At 48.8% G+C, this 17032-nt stretch overlaps 1 protein-coding gene across 1 annotated transcript in view; it reads left to right on the top strand.

Annotated features, from left to right (window-relative positions):
* The window catches only part of ITGA11 (integrin subunit alpha 11), a 118774-nt gene that overhangs the window by 69834 nt on the left and 31908 nt on the right, over positions 1-17032 (top strand). The window contains 4 exon segments of the mRNA XM_012555033.1: positions 7932-8076; positions 12335-12483; positions 16572-16712; positions 16993-17032. The exon segment at positions 16993-17032 is cut by the window's right edge and continues 6 nt beyond it. Of these exon segments, the coding sequence (XP_012410487.1) occupies positions 7932-8076; positions 12335-12483; positions 16572-16712; positions 16993-17032 (475 nt within the window).

Here is a 17032-nt window from a genome sequence, read left to right as displayed (position 1 = left end):
TACGTGGCCTCCTACCTCACTAGTGCACAAGACCAGACCAGCAGTTACCTCCCACTTCTCTCCACAGTCTTGTCTCTCAAAATTCAAGAAGAACTGGAAGGAAGGCTTGCTGGCATCTGGTATTCTAATTCTGTTGTAGCCAGGCAAGAGGAGAGCACTTCCTGGCTGTGTGGCCTCAGACAAATCACTTAAGGTCTCTGAACTTCTGTCTTGAGTAGATATCTGAAAAATATTTGTGGAATCTTGAGGCTTGGAACTGAACACATTCATTTTGAGACTTACTAATAAATCAAGTAGGAGCCCTGGTGGTGCAATGGTTAAGTGCTCAGCTGCTAACAAAAAGGTTAACAGTTTGAACTCACCAGCACTCCATGGGAGTGTTATAGCATTTAACAAAACTCATATGCTGTCAAAGTGAAATAAAAGATATTTATTCAGGGAATAGAAACAGCCATGCTGGGGAACACAGTGCAATGCAGGATTGCAAAGTGTTCCAACTTAATGGAAAAGGGGTAGGTCTTTTATGTGGTAAAATGGGGAAGGAATACATGACTCAAACCACAAGGTGGGTGAATGATTACAGTCTTTCTCAACATTAGTAATCCTATTTTAAACATACATTCTTCCTGGAATAAGCTGCACAAGCATTATTGATAAATATTTTAACTATCTTGCTTCAACAGTAATCATTAGAACAGTTTGCGTAAGAGATAGAGCAGTGAAGCAAGTACTTTTTGCAAACATCTAAAAGTGACTCTCTTACTTATTTTTCAACACTCATTTCCTTGGGCCGCTTCTCCCCTTGCTTCTGCTTGTCACAAGAAGGAATGCACTGTTTTATTGTCTCAGGCCTGACTCAAGTGCTTCCATTTTATGAGAGTCCACTAACTCATTCCCCCCTTTTGATCAAGCCTCTGCTAGGGGGTGCTGATCACTTATAATCGCCCACAAAATAGTATCCTTTCTTCTGCAAGGGCTTTCTTTTTTTAGGAGTAGCAGTTAGATGGCAGCTTGTAGTTGCAAATCTTTAAGACCTCAGGCACTACTCAGTAAAAGGGTAGCCAGGCACCATCTAGTTATTAGGACACATTATTACTGATTTTCTATAAAGACACACCTTCATCTTGCCATGTTAATAGGCCTCATCTTCAGAGTGAGCTGGTTAATCTGGGTAAAGGTCGAAGATATAGGCCACATGTGAGAACAACTTAAATTAAGCCAGGACAATGGAAATGTAAACATTCTATCTTGGGAGGGCAGATAGAGGCTTAGGGAGTATCTATCATATTTTCTTCAATATACATAACTTTTTGCATAGCAAGGGATTTAGCAGTTTGGTCATAGGTGTTAGACAAACATTTTATAATACACTGGATTAAACAAGATCATTGAAACTGTAACAGTGTAGTCAGAACATTAGGGATTCAAAATCAGGGAGTGAAATTATTCTCACTTGAAAAAGTAGATTCATCTATATACATGATTCTTTTCATAGGCATAGAACTAGTAGTCTGATCAAAAGCCTTAGAAAAACATTTCATGCAGCTATTAATTAACCCAATGATTATTACAATGGTTACGAGTAACATCAGGATAGTCAGTAGTATTGATCTAATTCAGGAACCAAGACCATTGGGTAACCAGCTAAAAATATCAAGAAAAGAGGTATCAGGCTTGGGCGCATTGAATGTAACCAAGTGGTTCTTTGACAAATTTTTCTAATATCTTACTCTATTTCTCTTGAGATATTTACTCGGGTGCAGCAAGAGGTATTAGCAATGGCAAAAACTCCCCCTTGTTGAGCTAAAATGAAATCAAGGGCTATTCTATTATCTAATACAACCTAGTGAGGGTGTCTAAAGATTTTCTGTTGAGCGACTATCCCATCTGCAATATCATCAGCAATTTGAGCCATGGAGGCAGACAGATTGCTAATGGACTTTTCAAGTTGAGGGACACCATACCAGGGTCGAAAGTCTCAGAAAAATACCCTTCCCAGACTGGGTTTTTCAGCTATAAAAGTTTTGGTATTTCATTTGATCTGCTCATTTCAAAGGATTTGCATTTCTGTCGTGATGAGCAAGAATGCTCAATTTATTAGTCTAGTGCATACTCCCATTGTAGGAATGGGTCTTCAAGGGAATTCCTAAATGTTCTAAAGTACATTGACTCATCATGTCCTAACCATCCAGACAAGGTAATGCCCAAGCATAAGGTTTATCTGTGGTGTCTGGTTTTATCCAGGGATATTTTGATCCTCTATATAAAAACACATACCCTCAAGGTCACAAACCACACCATTTTCGTTGTGTGGCAAGGGAATGATTTGATTAGTTTGCACAAGCCATTCCTCTGTCAAAGAATTATCACAAATGGGCAATCGTCCTAATGCTAACTTATCCAGACTCCAAAGTTTGGCACAAGGGATTCTTCTAAATTTACTCTTAACAATTGGTTATATGGGCTATGTGAGCCTTAATCCAAAACCTGGGGTGGGGCGGGTGGGATATAAGACCAGAAAATCATCTTTGCACCTGAGATCTGAAAGATCCCAAGCAGTCTCAGAGCATTTCTTGGCTGTGATTAGGGTTAGATTAAAACATGATACTTGAGGTTGAGTTGATAATTCAGGGGGATGCCATAATCCAATATGTATAGCCCATTTAGAGGTGATGTTGGGGTTAACAGTAGGGCCGAGTACATGACCATAATTCAATTCAGGGGAGGCTAATGAATCTGAATTCTCATGCCCAGATTGTGGGGAGGGATGAGAGATTCAACATTCAGTTAAATTTCCAGCACTAGCTACTGATTTTCTCTCTAAGAATTAGGAGTGATCACAGAAAGAAAAATTATAAAACCGAAATAGAACTCCATTATTAATAAAATTACTAAGGAAGGAGACCACAATAATGGAGCAAAGCTAATAGCATAAGAATAGCTACAATTAAAAAGTCAAGTCCAAAAATTTCAGCAGGAATGCATGAAATCTTGATCTGTGATCTTGGTATTAGCTGTTCTACTTCACATGTTGTCTGCTTCTGGCCACAGGGCCATTTAAAGATTTTTTTGTGTGTCTGCTGTCTGACCAAGGTGCCAAGGTGTAGAAATTTACATAAAAGGGACAGCTAACAATAATTTGGCACCTAGAGTCTGCAATATATGAACATGTTTCTCTAAAAAAGTGCAAATATCAACAAGAAGGCTTAAAATATGTCCATATTTGGGCATAACAGAATGGGACAGTGCATTAAAAAAAAGTATTTTAAATATATTCTCTCCTATTTCCATGACTGTTGTTTTGTCTCTAGTAATCACATTGTTCATGGTCATTCTGAGTTTAATGTCTAACATCACCCCCAGTTGTAACAACCATACTATTTTCTGATGGACAAAACAAACACGTGCACAACAAAATCCAAACTCAATCGTTACTTTCAGTTTCTCAAAATCAAACAAATGCCTAGTGTTTGGACAGTGTTTTGCTTTAACTAATATGTGCCTTGTTGCAGGGGAATTGTCTTGAGATTTGAGGGCAGCCTAATGCTTTTGGCCCTTCCCCTGAACCAGTTTATCCTGTCACGGGAGAATTTCAGTTACTGGTCAAGCACTCAAAGGGCTCTTATTTGCTTGAACACGTGCCCACATTTTTGCGGCTTATAGATTCTGAGATTCCTAAGCAGCAGTCAAGTCACAAACATGAACCAATATCTCAGCCAGAGTATCCAAATTTACATCGAACAAAAAGAGACAGACAAACATCTAGACACCAGGTCCCCAAATAAAACCTCAGCGAGCATCAGCGCAAGAAAGCAGATCTCTAATCTGGGAGGTTATTTACCTGTGGCAACTCCCAGGAGTTCGTGGAGATGATGAGCCCAGATGACTCTTGGTGGTACCTGAGCTGGGGTCCTTGACTCCTCAGGGGTTGATGCTGGCGATGCACCTTTGGATCCCACTTCTGACACCAGAAACATGGTAGTGTTGAACAAAATTCACACTCTGTCAAAAGTGAAAGAAAAGAGATTTATTCGGGGAATAGAAACAGCTAGGCTGGGGAACACAGTGCAATGCGGGATTACAAAGTGTTCCAACTTAGTGGAAAAGGGGTAGGTCTTTTATGTGGTAAAATGGGGAAGGAATACATGACTCAAGCCACAAGGTGGGTGAATGATTACAGTCTTTCTCAACATTAGTAATCCTATTTTAAACATATATTCTTCCTGGAATAAGCTGCACAGGCATTCTTGATAAACATTTTAACTATCTTGTTTCAACATTATTCATTAGAACAGTTTGCGTAAGAGAGAGCAGTGAAGCAAGTAGTTTTTTGCAAACTTCTAAAAGTGGCTGTCTTGCTTATCTTTTAATATTCATTTTCTTGCGCCCCTTCCCCTTACTTCTGCTTATCACAAGATGTAATGCACTGTTCCATTGTCTCAGGGCCTGACTCAAGTGCCTCCATTTTATGAGTCCACTAACTCAGGAGAAAAGATCAGGTGATCTGCTCCCATGAAGATGTACAGTCTAGGAAACTCTATCTGGCAGTTCTACTCTGTCCTACAGGGTTGCTGTGAGTCAGAGTCAACTCAACGCACATAACAACAACAATAAATCAAGTAACATTTTCTTAAAATCCTTTCCTATCTCTACTATGCTCCTTCTCCCTCCCTCTTTCCTCTACTCATTACCAATACCCATTGCCATCAAGTCGACTCTGACTCATAGAGACCCTACAGGACAGAGTAGAACTGCCCCGTAGGGTTTCCAAGGAGTGGCTGGTGGATTTGAACTGCCGAACTTTTGGTTAGCAGCCGAGTTATTAACCACTGTGCCATCAGGGCTCCTTCCTTTCTCTAGGCACCCCCAAAATGCTCTCCTTGCCTCCATCAGACCACTTCTTGCACTCTACTGTAATTACTCATCTGTTGCAACAACTTAACTGTGGGGTCTGATTTTTCTTTCATTCTGGTCTTCTCAGAAGATGCTTTATGGATGAATTAATGAATGAAAAGAGCGACCATGTATCAAGTACTGATTGACTGCCAAGCACTATGCTAAGCATTAAAACTACAAATTCTCAAGAATTTCTAAAGAAACAGGCTCAGTGAGAGAACAAGATTAATTTGACCAAGGTCACAGCTAGACGCTTTGGAGCTGGAACTGGAACCCAGGAATGTCTGACTCCAGAGCTCATGCTGTACCCACCAGGCCAGGGATTCTCAACCTCTCAGCACAATTGACATTTGGGGCTAGATAATTCTTTGTTGTGGGGGCCTGTCCTGTGTACTGTAGGATGTTTAACAGCATCCTTAGCCTCTACCCGCTTGCTCCACAGCAGGGCCAGCCACACCCTTCCGGATTTTTCCCAAATGCAAACTGTCTGGGCTCCTCCAGCTGGAGAAAGATTGTGACATGCTGAGGTTAGTTTTGGTGGCCTTTGTCCTCCCAGCCCTAGCCCACTTGTCACAGCACCCTGTACTCAGTGACACTCCCTACCTCCCCCACCAAACCCACTGTCAGGAAGGGGCCCCCGAAACTCATCCCCAAGGAGAGTGCAAGACTACAGCCACTGCAAGAGTTAAAATGAGGTGAAATTCCAAAACAATCACCTAGCCCAGGGCTGCCAAATCCGCAAGTCCTGATGGATCTCTCAAACTCCCATCACATAGGGTGAGTCAGCATCTGGGGTCTCCCCCAGCTGACACCCAGGCACCCAGGTTGAGCCAGCCCGTCTCGGCACCAAGGTCCCTGCCATCTGCAAAGCTGAAAATACATCTTCAAAGGCCTCTCTGTGAAGCGGAGCAGCCTGGCCTACAGTTGCAAACTCAGACTCAGCAGGCAGAGAGTGGGAGGAGAGGGAGAGGTGAGGCCCAAACAGCGAGCTCCTCCCAGCGGGGAATTCAGGCAGAAACATCGGAAGCAGGATCCACGGGAGGCGTTGGGAAACAGATGGGTGTTTTCTTCTCTGCCCAGCCCAACTACCTGATCGTAGCCCCAGTCTGCCTCTGACTTGCTGTGTGACCTTGGGCAAGTCACCTCCCCTCTCTGAACCTCAGGCACTTCATTTTTCAAGTGCAGATTATGTACATCTGTCCTGTGGCCTCATGGGGCCTTTGTGAGCCTAAATGGGTTGTTGCATGAGAAAGTACTTCGCAAAGAATGGAGGGTTGTTGGCAGTGACTTTGGGGACAGCGAGTATTTGAGGCATTGGCCTCAATCCTAGCCCTGGCTGACTGTCAGAGCCACCCAGGCTGAGGGGCAGACACAGGGAAGGAGGAAGAAGGCTAATTAGAAAGTGGGATGTTGAACAGAACCAAGCCCGTCAGACTCCCAAGACCAGCTTGATTTATAGTCGCGAAAATATTCTGTTTGAACAGTGAGTTCTACCTCGAGAGTGTTAGGATGTCTTAAGCTTGTGTTCAGTTTAACTCTATAAAGTGACGCCTTGGAAATGAGAAAAGGAAGCTCAGCTTAAGGTTCACCGTCTTGCCGCCTCCACCACCAACAACAAAACTAGTGCGTGGGGCCCCTGCCTCTGCATTTGTTTACGGCTCTGCTTGTTCCCAGGCCAGGAGCATATTTTTCTATTGGTATAATTGCTTTGGGGGTGAGGGGGAGGTTGAGTACCTTGGGCTCCAAGTGGTGGAGGAACCTCAAGTCCAGCCAGACAGCCCGGCTCGGTGGGAGAGAGTTGAGTTGACTGGCTTGTGGTTTAAAAAACCCAAGGCTAGCCCCCCAGCTCCTAGTCACCAAGGTAACCCTGGGGTTGACCCCTTCCTGCTTTCACCACCCTCCTTGGGCCCCTCGCTGTTCCTGGGTAAATTCTCTTCCTCTTCTAGGCACTTGCTGTTTGTCTTCTGTACCCACTAGCTAAGTGGATTAAGTTGAGGGTGGCGGGGTGTGCAGAGCTGTCCCATAAAATGCGTAGCCCTAGTCCTAGGAGATCACCTTGGAGTCAGTTTCGTAGACGCTTCCTGTCTTCCAGCCCAAGCATTTCAACATCCACTTATCCTGCAAATGGCAAGTGGAGCAGACCCTCTAAACACTGAAAGGCAGGCTCCTGTCCTCGGAGTGTTGCCTGTCACAGATGTGGCCCCAGCTTACTGTCCAGCCTCATCTCAAGACACTCTTCCCCTTCCCACTCAGTGCCCTAGCCCCCCAAACAACTTTCAGCTCCTCGAAAGCAAAAGCTCTAAACTGTCTCCAGCCTCGGGGCCTTTGCACAAGCTGTCTCCTCCTCCAGCTCTTCTGCTATCTGATCCCACCCATCTTCCAGGGTCTGAGTTTACATCATTTATTCAAAAAGGCTTTCCCTTGCCCCCAGCTCAATCTCAGTTGGATCTCATTGTGGTTTTCCCTCATCCCACTTGTCACGGTTTGCAACAATGTGTTTATTTGCATATTTGTTCAGTATCTTCGAGCTCTGGGAGGGCAGAGACAGTATCCCCAGTATCAAGCAAGAGCATGGCACAAAGCAGGGAATTGTTATTGAAGACATGAGCAGGGAGCAGGATTTAAACACAGGGAAACAACTCAGACACCACAAAGGAACGCTGGAGGGGGCCGAGTACAGAGGGGCACAGCTTGAAGGGGTGTAAAAAGGAAGGGAAAGTGACAGGAGATTCCTAGGGGGGGTTGAAGCCCAAGGATGAATGGAGGTTTGGTGCTGGATTTGAAGTTTGTTTCTAGACCATTCCTTCTGTCCTAAATCCCATCTTTGGGATCAGCTTGACTCACCTGTGCTCAAAATAGGATGGCGTAAGAAGGTCTTCTAAGCTCATTCAAAGCCAAGAGACCCCTGGAAGGGTAGGCCAGCAAGTAACAAACCCGGGAGAAGGAGCCTGATGTGGCTGGCAGAGCCCGGTGCGGGCCCCAGCGAGGGGCACCTGGGGGACCCACGCTGATGTGTGTCCCCTCCCCATTGCCAGGACGGGATTCTGCTTGGAGCCGTGGGCGCCTATGACTGGAACGGAGCCGTGCTAAAGGAGACCAGTGGTGGGAAGGTCATCCCTCACCGCGAGTCCTACCTGAAGGAATTCCCTGAGGAGCTCAAGAACCACGGTGCTTACCTGGGTAAGAACCTGGCGCTGGGGTGTGCCTGACTGGCAGGGAGGAGGGGGGCCCAGAGGACCCGGCACCCTTGGCCCACACTCCAGGTGAGGGGCCTCTTTGTGCCTATTTTCTGCTGATTCAAGTACCCAATCCTGAAGAGCAATCCAGGCCCTGGCTGCCTGGGGTCACGGCCATTTCCTCCGCAGCTTGGCATCCTGCAGACCCAGCACAGAAGAGGCTCCGAATGAGTAGGCAGAATAAATGACAACAATTCACCCATACCTTAAATGGGTTTCAGTTGACACTTCTAGACTCTAGGTCAGTTGTTGGTGTATCTTTAAAGCTTTCTGTCCTGACTAGGGTTTTAGCATACGAAATACTCTGCCTCCCGGGGGGGAAATGCAAGTCAGGAGAAGCTCATTCTCACAGTCAAAGCAGAAGTCACTTCTTATTAGACACTTTGGAAGTGGACCATAAAGAGCATCACAATTCATTGGCCTGATGGGGCCCAGCTGTGAGGCCTTAACTCACTGGATCCCAGTCACCTCGGGAGCAGTCCCTCTGGCCATCCATGTCCATGGCTAAGTCCCATTGGCCATAATTTGTTACTTTCTAAAAGGGCTGAGCCAGAGGGAAGGCAACCAGGAGTGAATGTCCAGGGCTCCCCTTGTCTCTGGGTCTTTCTGAGTTTCTGAACTAAGTCTACCATCCATGAAATTCCTCATCATTAATGCCTCCTCCGTGAGCTTGGCCATCCACAGTTGTCGGTGAATCTGTCTGTAAGTCCATCCTCTCTATTGCTCCATCCCCTCCCTGCTTTGGTCCCTCAGCTCTTCAGCCACACGCCCTGCTTATGGTGCTGTCCACTCTGTGGCTACCCCATCCTCCATCCCCAACCTTGGGTCCCTCAGCTGACAACAGGGCAAAACCCTGGAATCAGAACTGTCCTGGAAACTCCAGAGGTGTGGATCCCTGGAAGTTTCTGACAGTACCATGGCCCTAGGCTCTGGGTGCGATTGAATTCGACATGTAATAAACCTGGATTATGGAAATAGCACCTGCGGTCCATGCTATCAGAGTGCAATGGGCAGTGGTAAAGAGGACACAGCGCCTGCCCTCAGCCTGCTTCCCAGCAGGGAGGAGGGACCGTGCGTAGATAATTATAATAAGCAAGGTAAGAGCTCACGTAAAAGCACAAATAAAGAAGGGAGGGATTGAGTTCCTTACCTTCTTGATAACTTCTCAAACACTAGAAAAGATGCCAGAAGGATGAAGGATTAAAAACAAACAATTCTGGCTCACATCGACCCCATGTGTGTCAGAGTAGAACTGTGCTCCGTAGGGTTTTCAATGGCTGAGTTTTCAAAAATAGATCACCAGGCCTTTCTTCCAAGATACCTCTGGGTGAACTCGAACTGCCAACCTTTCAGTTAGCAGCCAAGCACATTAACAGTTTGCACCACCTGGGGACTCCAAACAAAGGCTAAAACCTGTTGCCATCTAGTAGGTTCCGACTCATAGTGACCCCACGGGACAGAGTAGGACTGCACCACAGGGTCCCAAGGCTGTAATCTTTACTGAAGCAGACTGCCACATCTTCCTCCTGCAGAGCAGCTGGTGGGTTCAAACCATCAATCTTTTGGTTAGCAGCCAAGCGCTTATCCACCATGCCACCAGGGCTCCTAAATGAAGTATAACCCTTTGACTAGATTCAATTACGTTTCACTGTGCTCCTCCCATGTACTCGGGCCTCTGCCAAAAGTGGAAGAACAAAGTAAGAGGCATAAGGTACGTGTGCCACGGAGCATTAAGTAACAAGCAGTTAACATCAGCAACGTGCCAGGGCCCCACAGGGTAAATTTCAAGTGAGTGGGAGAAACCAAGTGGGTGGTCGTGTCTCAGTGGCTGGCACACTCTGGAGACTCAGTGGGGAAGCGCTGGCTCCTAATCCAGGTCTCCAAGGCTTTAAAGTTTTGAATAAGCCAAGCAGGGTCAGGGAAAGGAGAGAGGCGTGGGAAATGCTAGACAATTTCAGGACACAGGAAGTAGATCAGGGCCGCTGGAGCAGCGGAGAGGCGTGAGAATCAAGCAGAGGAGGCAGGTCCGCGTGGGCTCTGCCGCAGGAGGCCTAGAACGTCAGGTGAAGGGGCTTCGGTTTTCTCATGTTGACAGCAGGGAGCTATTGAAGGCTTCTGAGTGAGCGGACAGTAGTGCGCATATCTATCCCTGGCCCAGCGGAGATGTCCTCCTTCTCCTCTCAGAAGAGCCTGGCAGGGTGGAGCTGGGCTAAAGGACCCACAGGAGGCCCAACGGTCTTGCCATAACCACAGTCGGCGCCTTGGGTGGAGCTCCTGAGAGAGTACCTTCTGTCCTCCTCCTCCCTCTGGGAGTCATCCAGTGAGGGCAGTGCCTGGGGTTCCCTGCTGGGGCAGCTGGGAAATTCTCCCAACATGCCCCAAGGGAGAGGGGATGATTGGGAGGAAGGAGACTCAAAGCTTGGCTCTCAGCCCCCACACTGAGGAAGCAATGTGGACTTCTGGCCTTGGCTCTGCCCTCTTGCCAAGCCTTCACAGTGACCTGTCTGCTGGGCAGAGAGCAGTGTGGGAACTGAAGCCACAGCCCACAGATCATTGGCAAATAGGAAGCTCTCGATGCTGCTCTCAGCTTTGATGTCTGCCCATACCTGCCCCTGGACGCTCGGCCCCCCAAACCCTGTCCCACCAGCACCGTCCCTCCTTCTGAGGAAGCCCAAAAGCCCAAGGGCAATTGAGAACCCTTTTCTATAGGGCCACTGAGGGCTCAGTCAGAACAAATCTTTGCTCCACCCCACAAGGCTAACCCCACCACCAACTGACACTCATATATCTCTCTTTGAGCTAAATACATGGCCATGTCAGCCCCTCTCCATAAGATCTCCAGCTCTTACCAAGCCATCAAGCCCCATTGCCCAGAATGCACCTCCAAGAGTCTAAAACACATCTGGAGCCAGGGTAGCCCACCCTGCTCCACCCCCAGCTCCCAGGCTCTGAATCCGCTCATCTGTACATCCTGATGTCACTCCGGCAGTACCCATGGGAGGTGAATGACGGTGTTACCACCACACACATACACAGCACACACACACACACCACACACACACAAACATATATACACACAACACACCCACATGCACACCACGCATGCACACACTGCACATATGCATACACCATGCACACACACACGTGCACACACAAACCATGTACGTGCGTACCATGCACACATGCACACACACCACACAAACTCATACACACTCACACATGCACACACACACTGTGCATACCCACGCACACCACACACACACACACACACACACACACACACACACACACGGCAGAAGAAGACATCCATTCCCCAGAAACAGCCCATAAAAGCCAACAAAGCCCAACACCCGCCTAAAACCTGGGATCCAGCGTCCAAGGTCTGGTTGTCATCTGGCAGAAAGTGAGCTTCTGGGGTGCCGTCAGGTTTGCACACCTGCTGGGGGCACCCCTTTTAGGAGAGCTGCCTGAAAATGCCACACGTTCTCCTGGACCTGGGAGGGAGCTGTGGGTGACTCAAGTTTTAGAGTGACCTGGAAGAGCCATTCTAAGGACGGGAATCTGCAGCTTTTCCAAAGACCCGCTCGGTTTCCGTCTATTTCCTCTTTGCTTGGTGTATGTGGGGGACTGCAGGAGTCTGGGTAGCTCCCTCCTTTGACTCTGCAAAGCTTCAGAGCTGCAAGAATCTCCTAAACCCTGTGTAAATACCCAGAGCGGAGCAATTCCTTACACCTTTTCAGCCCACACTCCAGGTACCAGTGACCCACTTCGCAGGGGTTTGCAGAGATTGGAGAGGATCAAAAGCAAAGTCTGCCCATATAAAATGAAGTGTGGCTGAGCTGGCGGATCTCCCTCCTCCCTGTGTGTGCAATATGCTTGTGAGGAGGGTGAAGGAATGGAGGTGTACATTCCAGGCCAGCCTTGCTGGACTTTCATGGCCTCGCCTGACTTCCTCTATTTCCTCCAGCAGGGGTGGGGCGCAGTGGGTTTCTCCCCACCTAGAAACCCCCTCCTGAGTCCTGCCTCTTCCAGGCCTCCCAGCTGTCCCTGGGAATCGCTGCCGCTCATGAGCACATCTGCTCGGCCTTCCTTAAGTCCTCTCCGTTCGCGGCCGTCCTCTGGCACAGCCGAGCCAAGCACCCAGCCCTGCGGAGCCTGCTGGGGACCCGCACCAGAGACCAGCCTGTTTCCTCCCGTGGCAGGGTACACAGTCACATCGATCGTGTCCTCCAGGCAGGGGCGGGTATACGTGGCCGGAGCGCCCCGGTTCAACCACACAGGCAAAGTCATCCTGTTCACCATGCACAACAACCGGAGCCTCACCATCCACCAGGCTCTGCGGGGAGAGCAGGTAAGGGTGTGGGGAGCTGGGGGGGCGTCACGTCGACTCCAACTCATAGGACTGTCCCTAGGCCCTCAAAAATCCCTTTTGATTGGGGACATACCTCATTCACATCAAGATTGAAGGCCAAGGTGTCAGTAAATGTGGCCGCTTACTGCCCTGAAACAGGGGTGCTGCCTGGAGCCCCCTCTCCCCAGAAAGCCAGGCCCTGGTCCTGCAGCGGGTGGGAGAACCTAGGAGAATTCCTTGCCTCTGTCTCACGGACCTCGTGTCTCTGGTGCATTTGCTCGACTCTGGCCACTCCTCAGGCACAGACCTCTGCTCTGTCCCAGAGTTCATGTCCTAGAGGCCAGAGCTAGTGGGACCGTCTAGACTGCGGCTCCCCAGCCTGGGCTGCCGGGTCCCAGGCATCCTGAAGGGGCAGCCATGCTCCTCAAGCCACCTTCACGTGCATCCACCCACAGCAAGGCCCCACGGGTGCACTAAGGCGCCAGGTCTTCCCTTTTCCTGGAATGAGAGCAGCGCAGAGCGGTAACACCACGCGCCACGCGGGATGTGGCTGGCGACCAGACTGTGCTGCTAACAGTCTTGTGTTAGACCATCATGAATGCAGACTGGAGAGCTATGATCCGAGTCGTTGGTGGTGAAGAGATCAGCCAAGCTATTTCGGGAAAATGAGGCCCTGAGAAGCCATAAAGGATCCCTGGTGGTGCAGTGGTTAAAGCACTCAGCTGCTAACCAAAAGGTTGACAGTTAGCACCCATCAGCCTCTCCGTGGGAGAAAGGTGGGGCAGTCTGCTTCCGTAAAGATCTACAGCCTTGGAAACCCTGTGGGGCAGTTCTACTCTGTCCTATAGGGTCGCGATGAGTCGGAATCGACTTGACTGCAGTGGGTTTGGTTTGGGTTTGAGAAGCCCATAGCTTTGTCCAAGCAAGCTTAGATGGCAGACTCGTGGCTGAGTCAAGTTATTCCTAGCTCTCCCTCTGCTCTCCGGAGCCCGGGAACAGCCCTGTCTGCCGCATCGTCTGCTGTCCTTGCCTTGTCACCGTGAGGACAAGCTCCTTCCTGAGTCTAACTTGCATCCCTGTAGCTGCAGGGAGCCAGCATTCCGCCATTCCTCTTCCTGTCTCGAAGGGCGCTGGCAGACCCCGGCAGGCCTCCCTCTTCCAGTCTGCTCCTGCCCTCCCACCCACACCCCGCCCAGGGTCAGCTCTTTCGGGAATTTAAGGCTAGACCTTGAGAGTTGGAGGGAATTTGCTGATGAATTTATGACATTTTTCCTGCCCAGTTCCGCCTCCAACATCCGAACGAGAAACCGCAGTGCTGAAGGCAGCTAAATTAAGCGGATTCCAAATCACGGTGACCCACATAGCTGAGGCTACATATTTAGACATGTCTCTTCCTCCCCCTCCTTTGCTTGTTCTCTGTGTCTGCCTCTTAATTATACAGGCACATTGCCCCCTTCTCCCATGTTTATTATTCCTTTTCTCTCTTCTATATTTCAATCTTTCTCCTCTGTTAAACGTTTAAAACTTGAGACTAGATTTCTTCTGAAAGCCCACAAAGCCGGGAGATGGCCGGGGGAGGGACAGTTATGAGCTCTGGGGTCAGACAGACCCAAGTTCCAGCCCAGCTCGGCCCTGAGAGCTTTCTGACCTAGGCAAGTGATTCAAATTCTCTGAGCCTCCTTTCCTCCCCTGTGAGATGAGGGAGGTGATCTCTCTCCTAAGGTAGCTGAAGCTGTACCCTGAGCTACCCCGAGGCTGTAAAGCATCTCACACGGGGCCTGTCCTTGGGAAGGGCTCCTTCCCCTTTCCTAGACAACCCATTGGTTCAATAAGCATTTATTAAGCACTTCCTGTGTACCAGGCAAAGTCCCTGGGTGGTGTAGTTAAGCGCTTGCTCTGCTGCTAACCAAAAGGTTGGAGGTTCCAGTCCACTCACAGACACCTCAGAAGAAAGGCATGGTGATCTACTTCCAAAAAGTCAGCCGTTGAAAACCTGTGGAGCACAGTTATACTCTGACCCACGTGGGGCGCCATGAGGCAGAATCAACGTGACAGCAACTCGTTACTCATGTGTCCGGCGATGTATCCAGGCTGCTAGGTAAACACAACAGGCACAGTCCTTGGCCACATGAGGCTCCCGTGGAGAAGCAGGTGCTGGGTGGGAGGAATATGGGGCTGGGGGCATTGAGGAGGGACACGACTTGCAGGCTTGGAGTGGAGCGGGCAGGTCACTGCCAGCTTCTGATAGGAAGTGATGTTTCAGCTGAGATCTGAAGGATGAAAAGACATTAGCTGGGGGAGGGATGAAGGGAGAGGGTTCCAGGCAGGAGGAAAGCATGTGCGGGGGAGGCTGGGAACCCAGCCAGAGCTGGGGCCCTTGGAGAGGAGAGATAACTGTGTATGGCTGGAGGAGGCATGGGAGCAGAGGGTGGCGAGACAGAGGCTGGGGAGGGAGGGAGGCCATTCCTGCAGGATATGATGAAGAGTTTGGACTTTATCCCAAAATCAAGGGAGCGGCATGGTCAGCTGTTAGAGGCTACCTGTGACGGTGGATTAGGGGCCAGGCTGGAGGCAGGAAGGCTTTGGAAGGTCAGAGAAGGTCTCACCAAGGGAAGAAGCAGTGGAGGAGGGAGGCATATAGGTTGGAGACGTATTCGGGATGCACCAGGCAGGACTTGCTGGTAGATTGCCGGGGGAGAGGTGAGGGGTGGAGCCAGGGAGGACCCTCAGGTTTTGACTGATGGGGCAGATGATACCTTTGCTGAAGGGGGAGCACGGCAGCCAAGGCGGGGGAGGGACATAGCGAGCACTCAGATACTGAAATCACCATCCTACATGACCAAAGATGTGACTCAGTTATTTGTAACATTGAAAAATGAAAACAAGTTAAATGTCCAACCACAGAGGATTGAGTAAATACATCATAGCACTTAATTAGCTGTCTTCAGCACTGCCGTTTCTTGTCCAGGTGCTGAAGGCAGAACTGGGCAGGAAAAATGTCATAAATTCATCAGCAAATTATACATGTACTACAGTTCATCCCATGGTGTCCCCATGTGTTAGAGGAAGACTGCTCCATAGGGTTTTCTTAGCTGTAATCGTTAGGGAAGCAGATTGCCAAGCCTTTCTTGCTCGGCGCACTGGGTGGGTTCAGCTCACTTTTAGGTTAGTGGTCAAGTGCAAGCCATTTGTGCCATCCAGGGAACTGCAGCACATGTATCATTTGAAATATTATGGAATCATCAGTGATCACGGTGTAGAAAAAAATGTCATAGAGAAAATGTTCATGATATGTTGGTTTATTCAAAAATGAGTATACAAACTATATGCATAGCATGATATAGTTTTTTTAATTAAAAATAAAAAATATACACACATCTATACAAACAAGCAACACACCCTAGAGAAAAAGGACTAGAAGAAAATACACCAAAATGTTAATGGTAGTTATGTTTGGATGTTGGGACGATATTGTTGTTATGTGCCATTGGGTCAATTCCAACTCATAGCAACCCTGTATGACAGACTAGAACTGCCCTGTAGGGTTTCCTAGGCTGATAAGAGCAGATTGCCAGGTCTTTTCTCCTGCAGAGCTGCTGGTGGGTTCAAACCAGCGACCATTCAGTTAGCAGCCAAGCACTTAACCATTGAGCCACCAGGGCTCCTTGTTGGGACTCTAAACCAGAAAAAACCCTAAACCCATTGCCTTCGAGTCAATTTTTTATTTACCTCTTTATACTTTTTTTGTATTTTTCTCCTTTAATATATTACTTTTATAATCAGAATAAATGGCCCTCAATAAAAATAAATAAAGGGAAGAAAGAGAGTGGGGGAGAGGAGGAAAAACTGAAGGAGAAAAGAAGGAAGGGCAGAGGGAGAAACGAAAACAGACAAGTCAACTCCAGGGGAGAGGCAGCAAAGGGAGGGGAAGGCAAGCGGAGGACCCATTTGTTCACCAACAATTCCGAGTCAAAGGCTGTGGTTTCCCTCCATAAGTTTCCCGTCACTGGGGTCCAGGAGGTGAGGGCTGTCTGTGGTGTGAGGGGCAGGCATAGTCCCTCTTCCCTGTCCCCATCCCTGTGCTGCAGGTAGGCTCTTACTACGGGAGTGAGATCACCTCGGTGGACATCGATGGCGATGGTGTGACTGACGTTCTGCTGGTGGGTGCACCCATGTACTTCAGCGAGGGCCGGGAGCGGGGCAAGGTGTACGTCTACAACCTGAGACAGGTACGGCTGGGCGGAGGTGGGAGGCTTTTCGGGGATACCTAACCCCTACTTTGACTTGGGTAACCACGAGGGAAATTGAGTTACAAGAAAGATCAGTGCCCATCTGTTGGAGCCAGGCCAGGGGAAAATAGGAACCTCTATTATTGCTGGGCTCACATAGCCAGAGAGGGGACTCTGGAAAAAATGGGGTGGAGAGAGGACCCTGCAGGCCAGAGGGAATCATGACCCCAAGGGTCTTTGCCAAGGCCCCCTGAGCCTTTCCCTGCCCCTGGATTTGCAGAATCGGTTTGTTTATAATGGAACATTGAAGGATTCCCACA

This window comes from Trichechus manatus, unplaced genomic scaffold (assembly GCF_000243295.1).
Source record: "Trichechus manatus latirostris isolate Lorelei unplaced genomic scaffold, TriManLat1.0 scaffold00030, whole genome shotgun sequence".
NCBI lineage: Eukaryota > Metazoa > Chordata > Mammalia > Sirenia > Trichechidae > Trichechus > Trichechus manatus.
The sequence above is the reverse complement of the archived record's forward strand: the minus strand, read 5'-3'. Positions and strand labels throughout refer to the sequence as shown.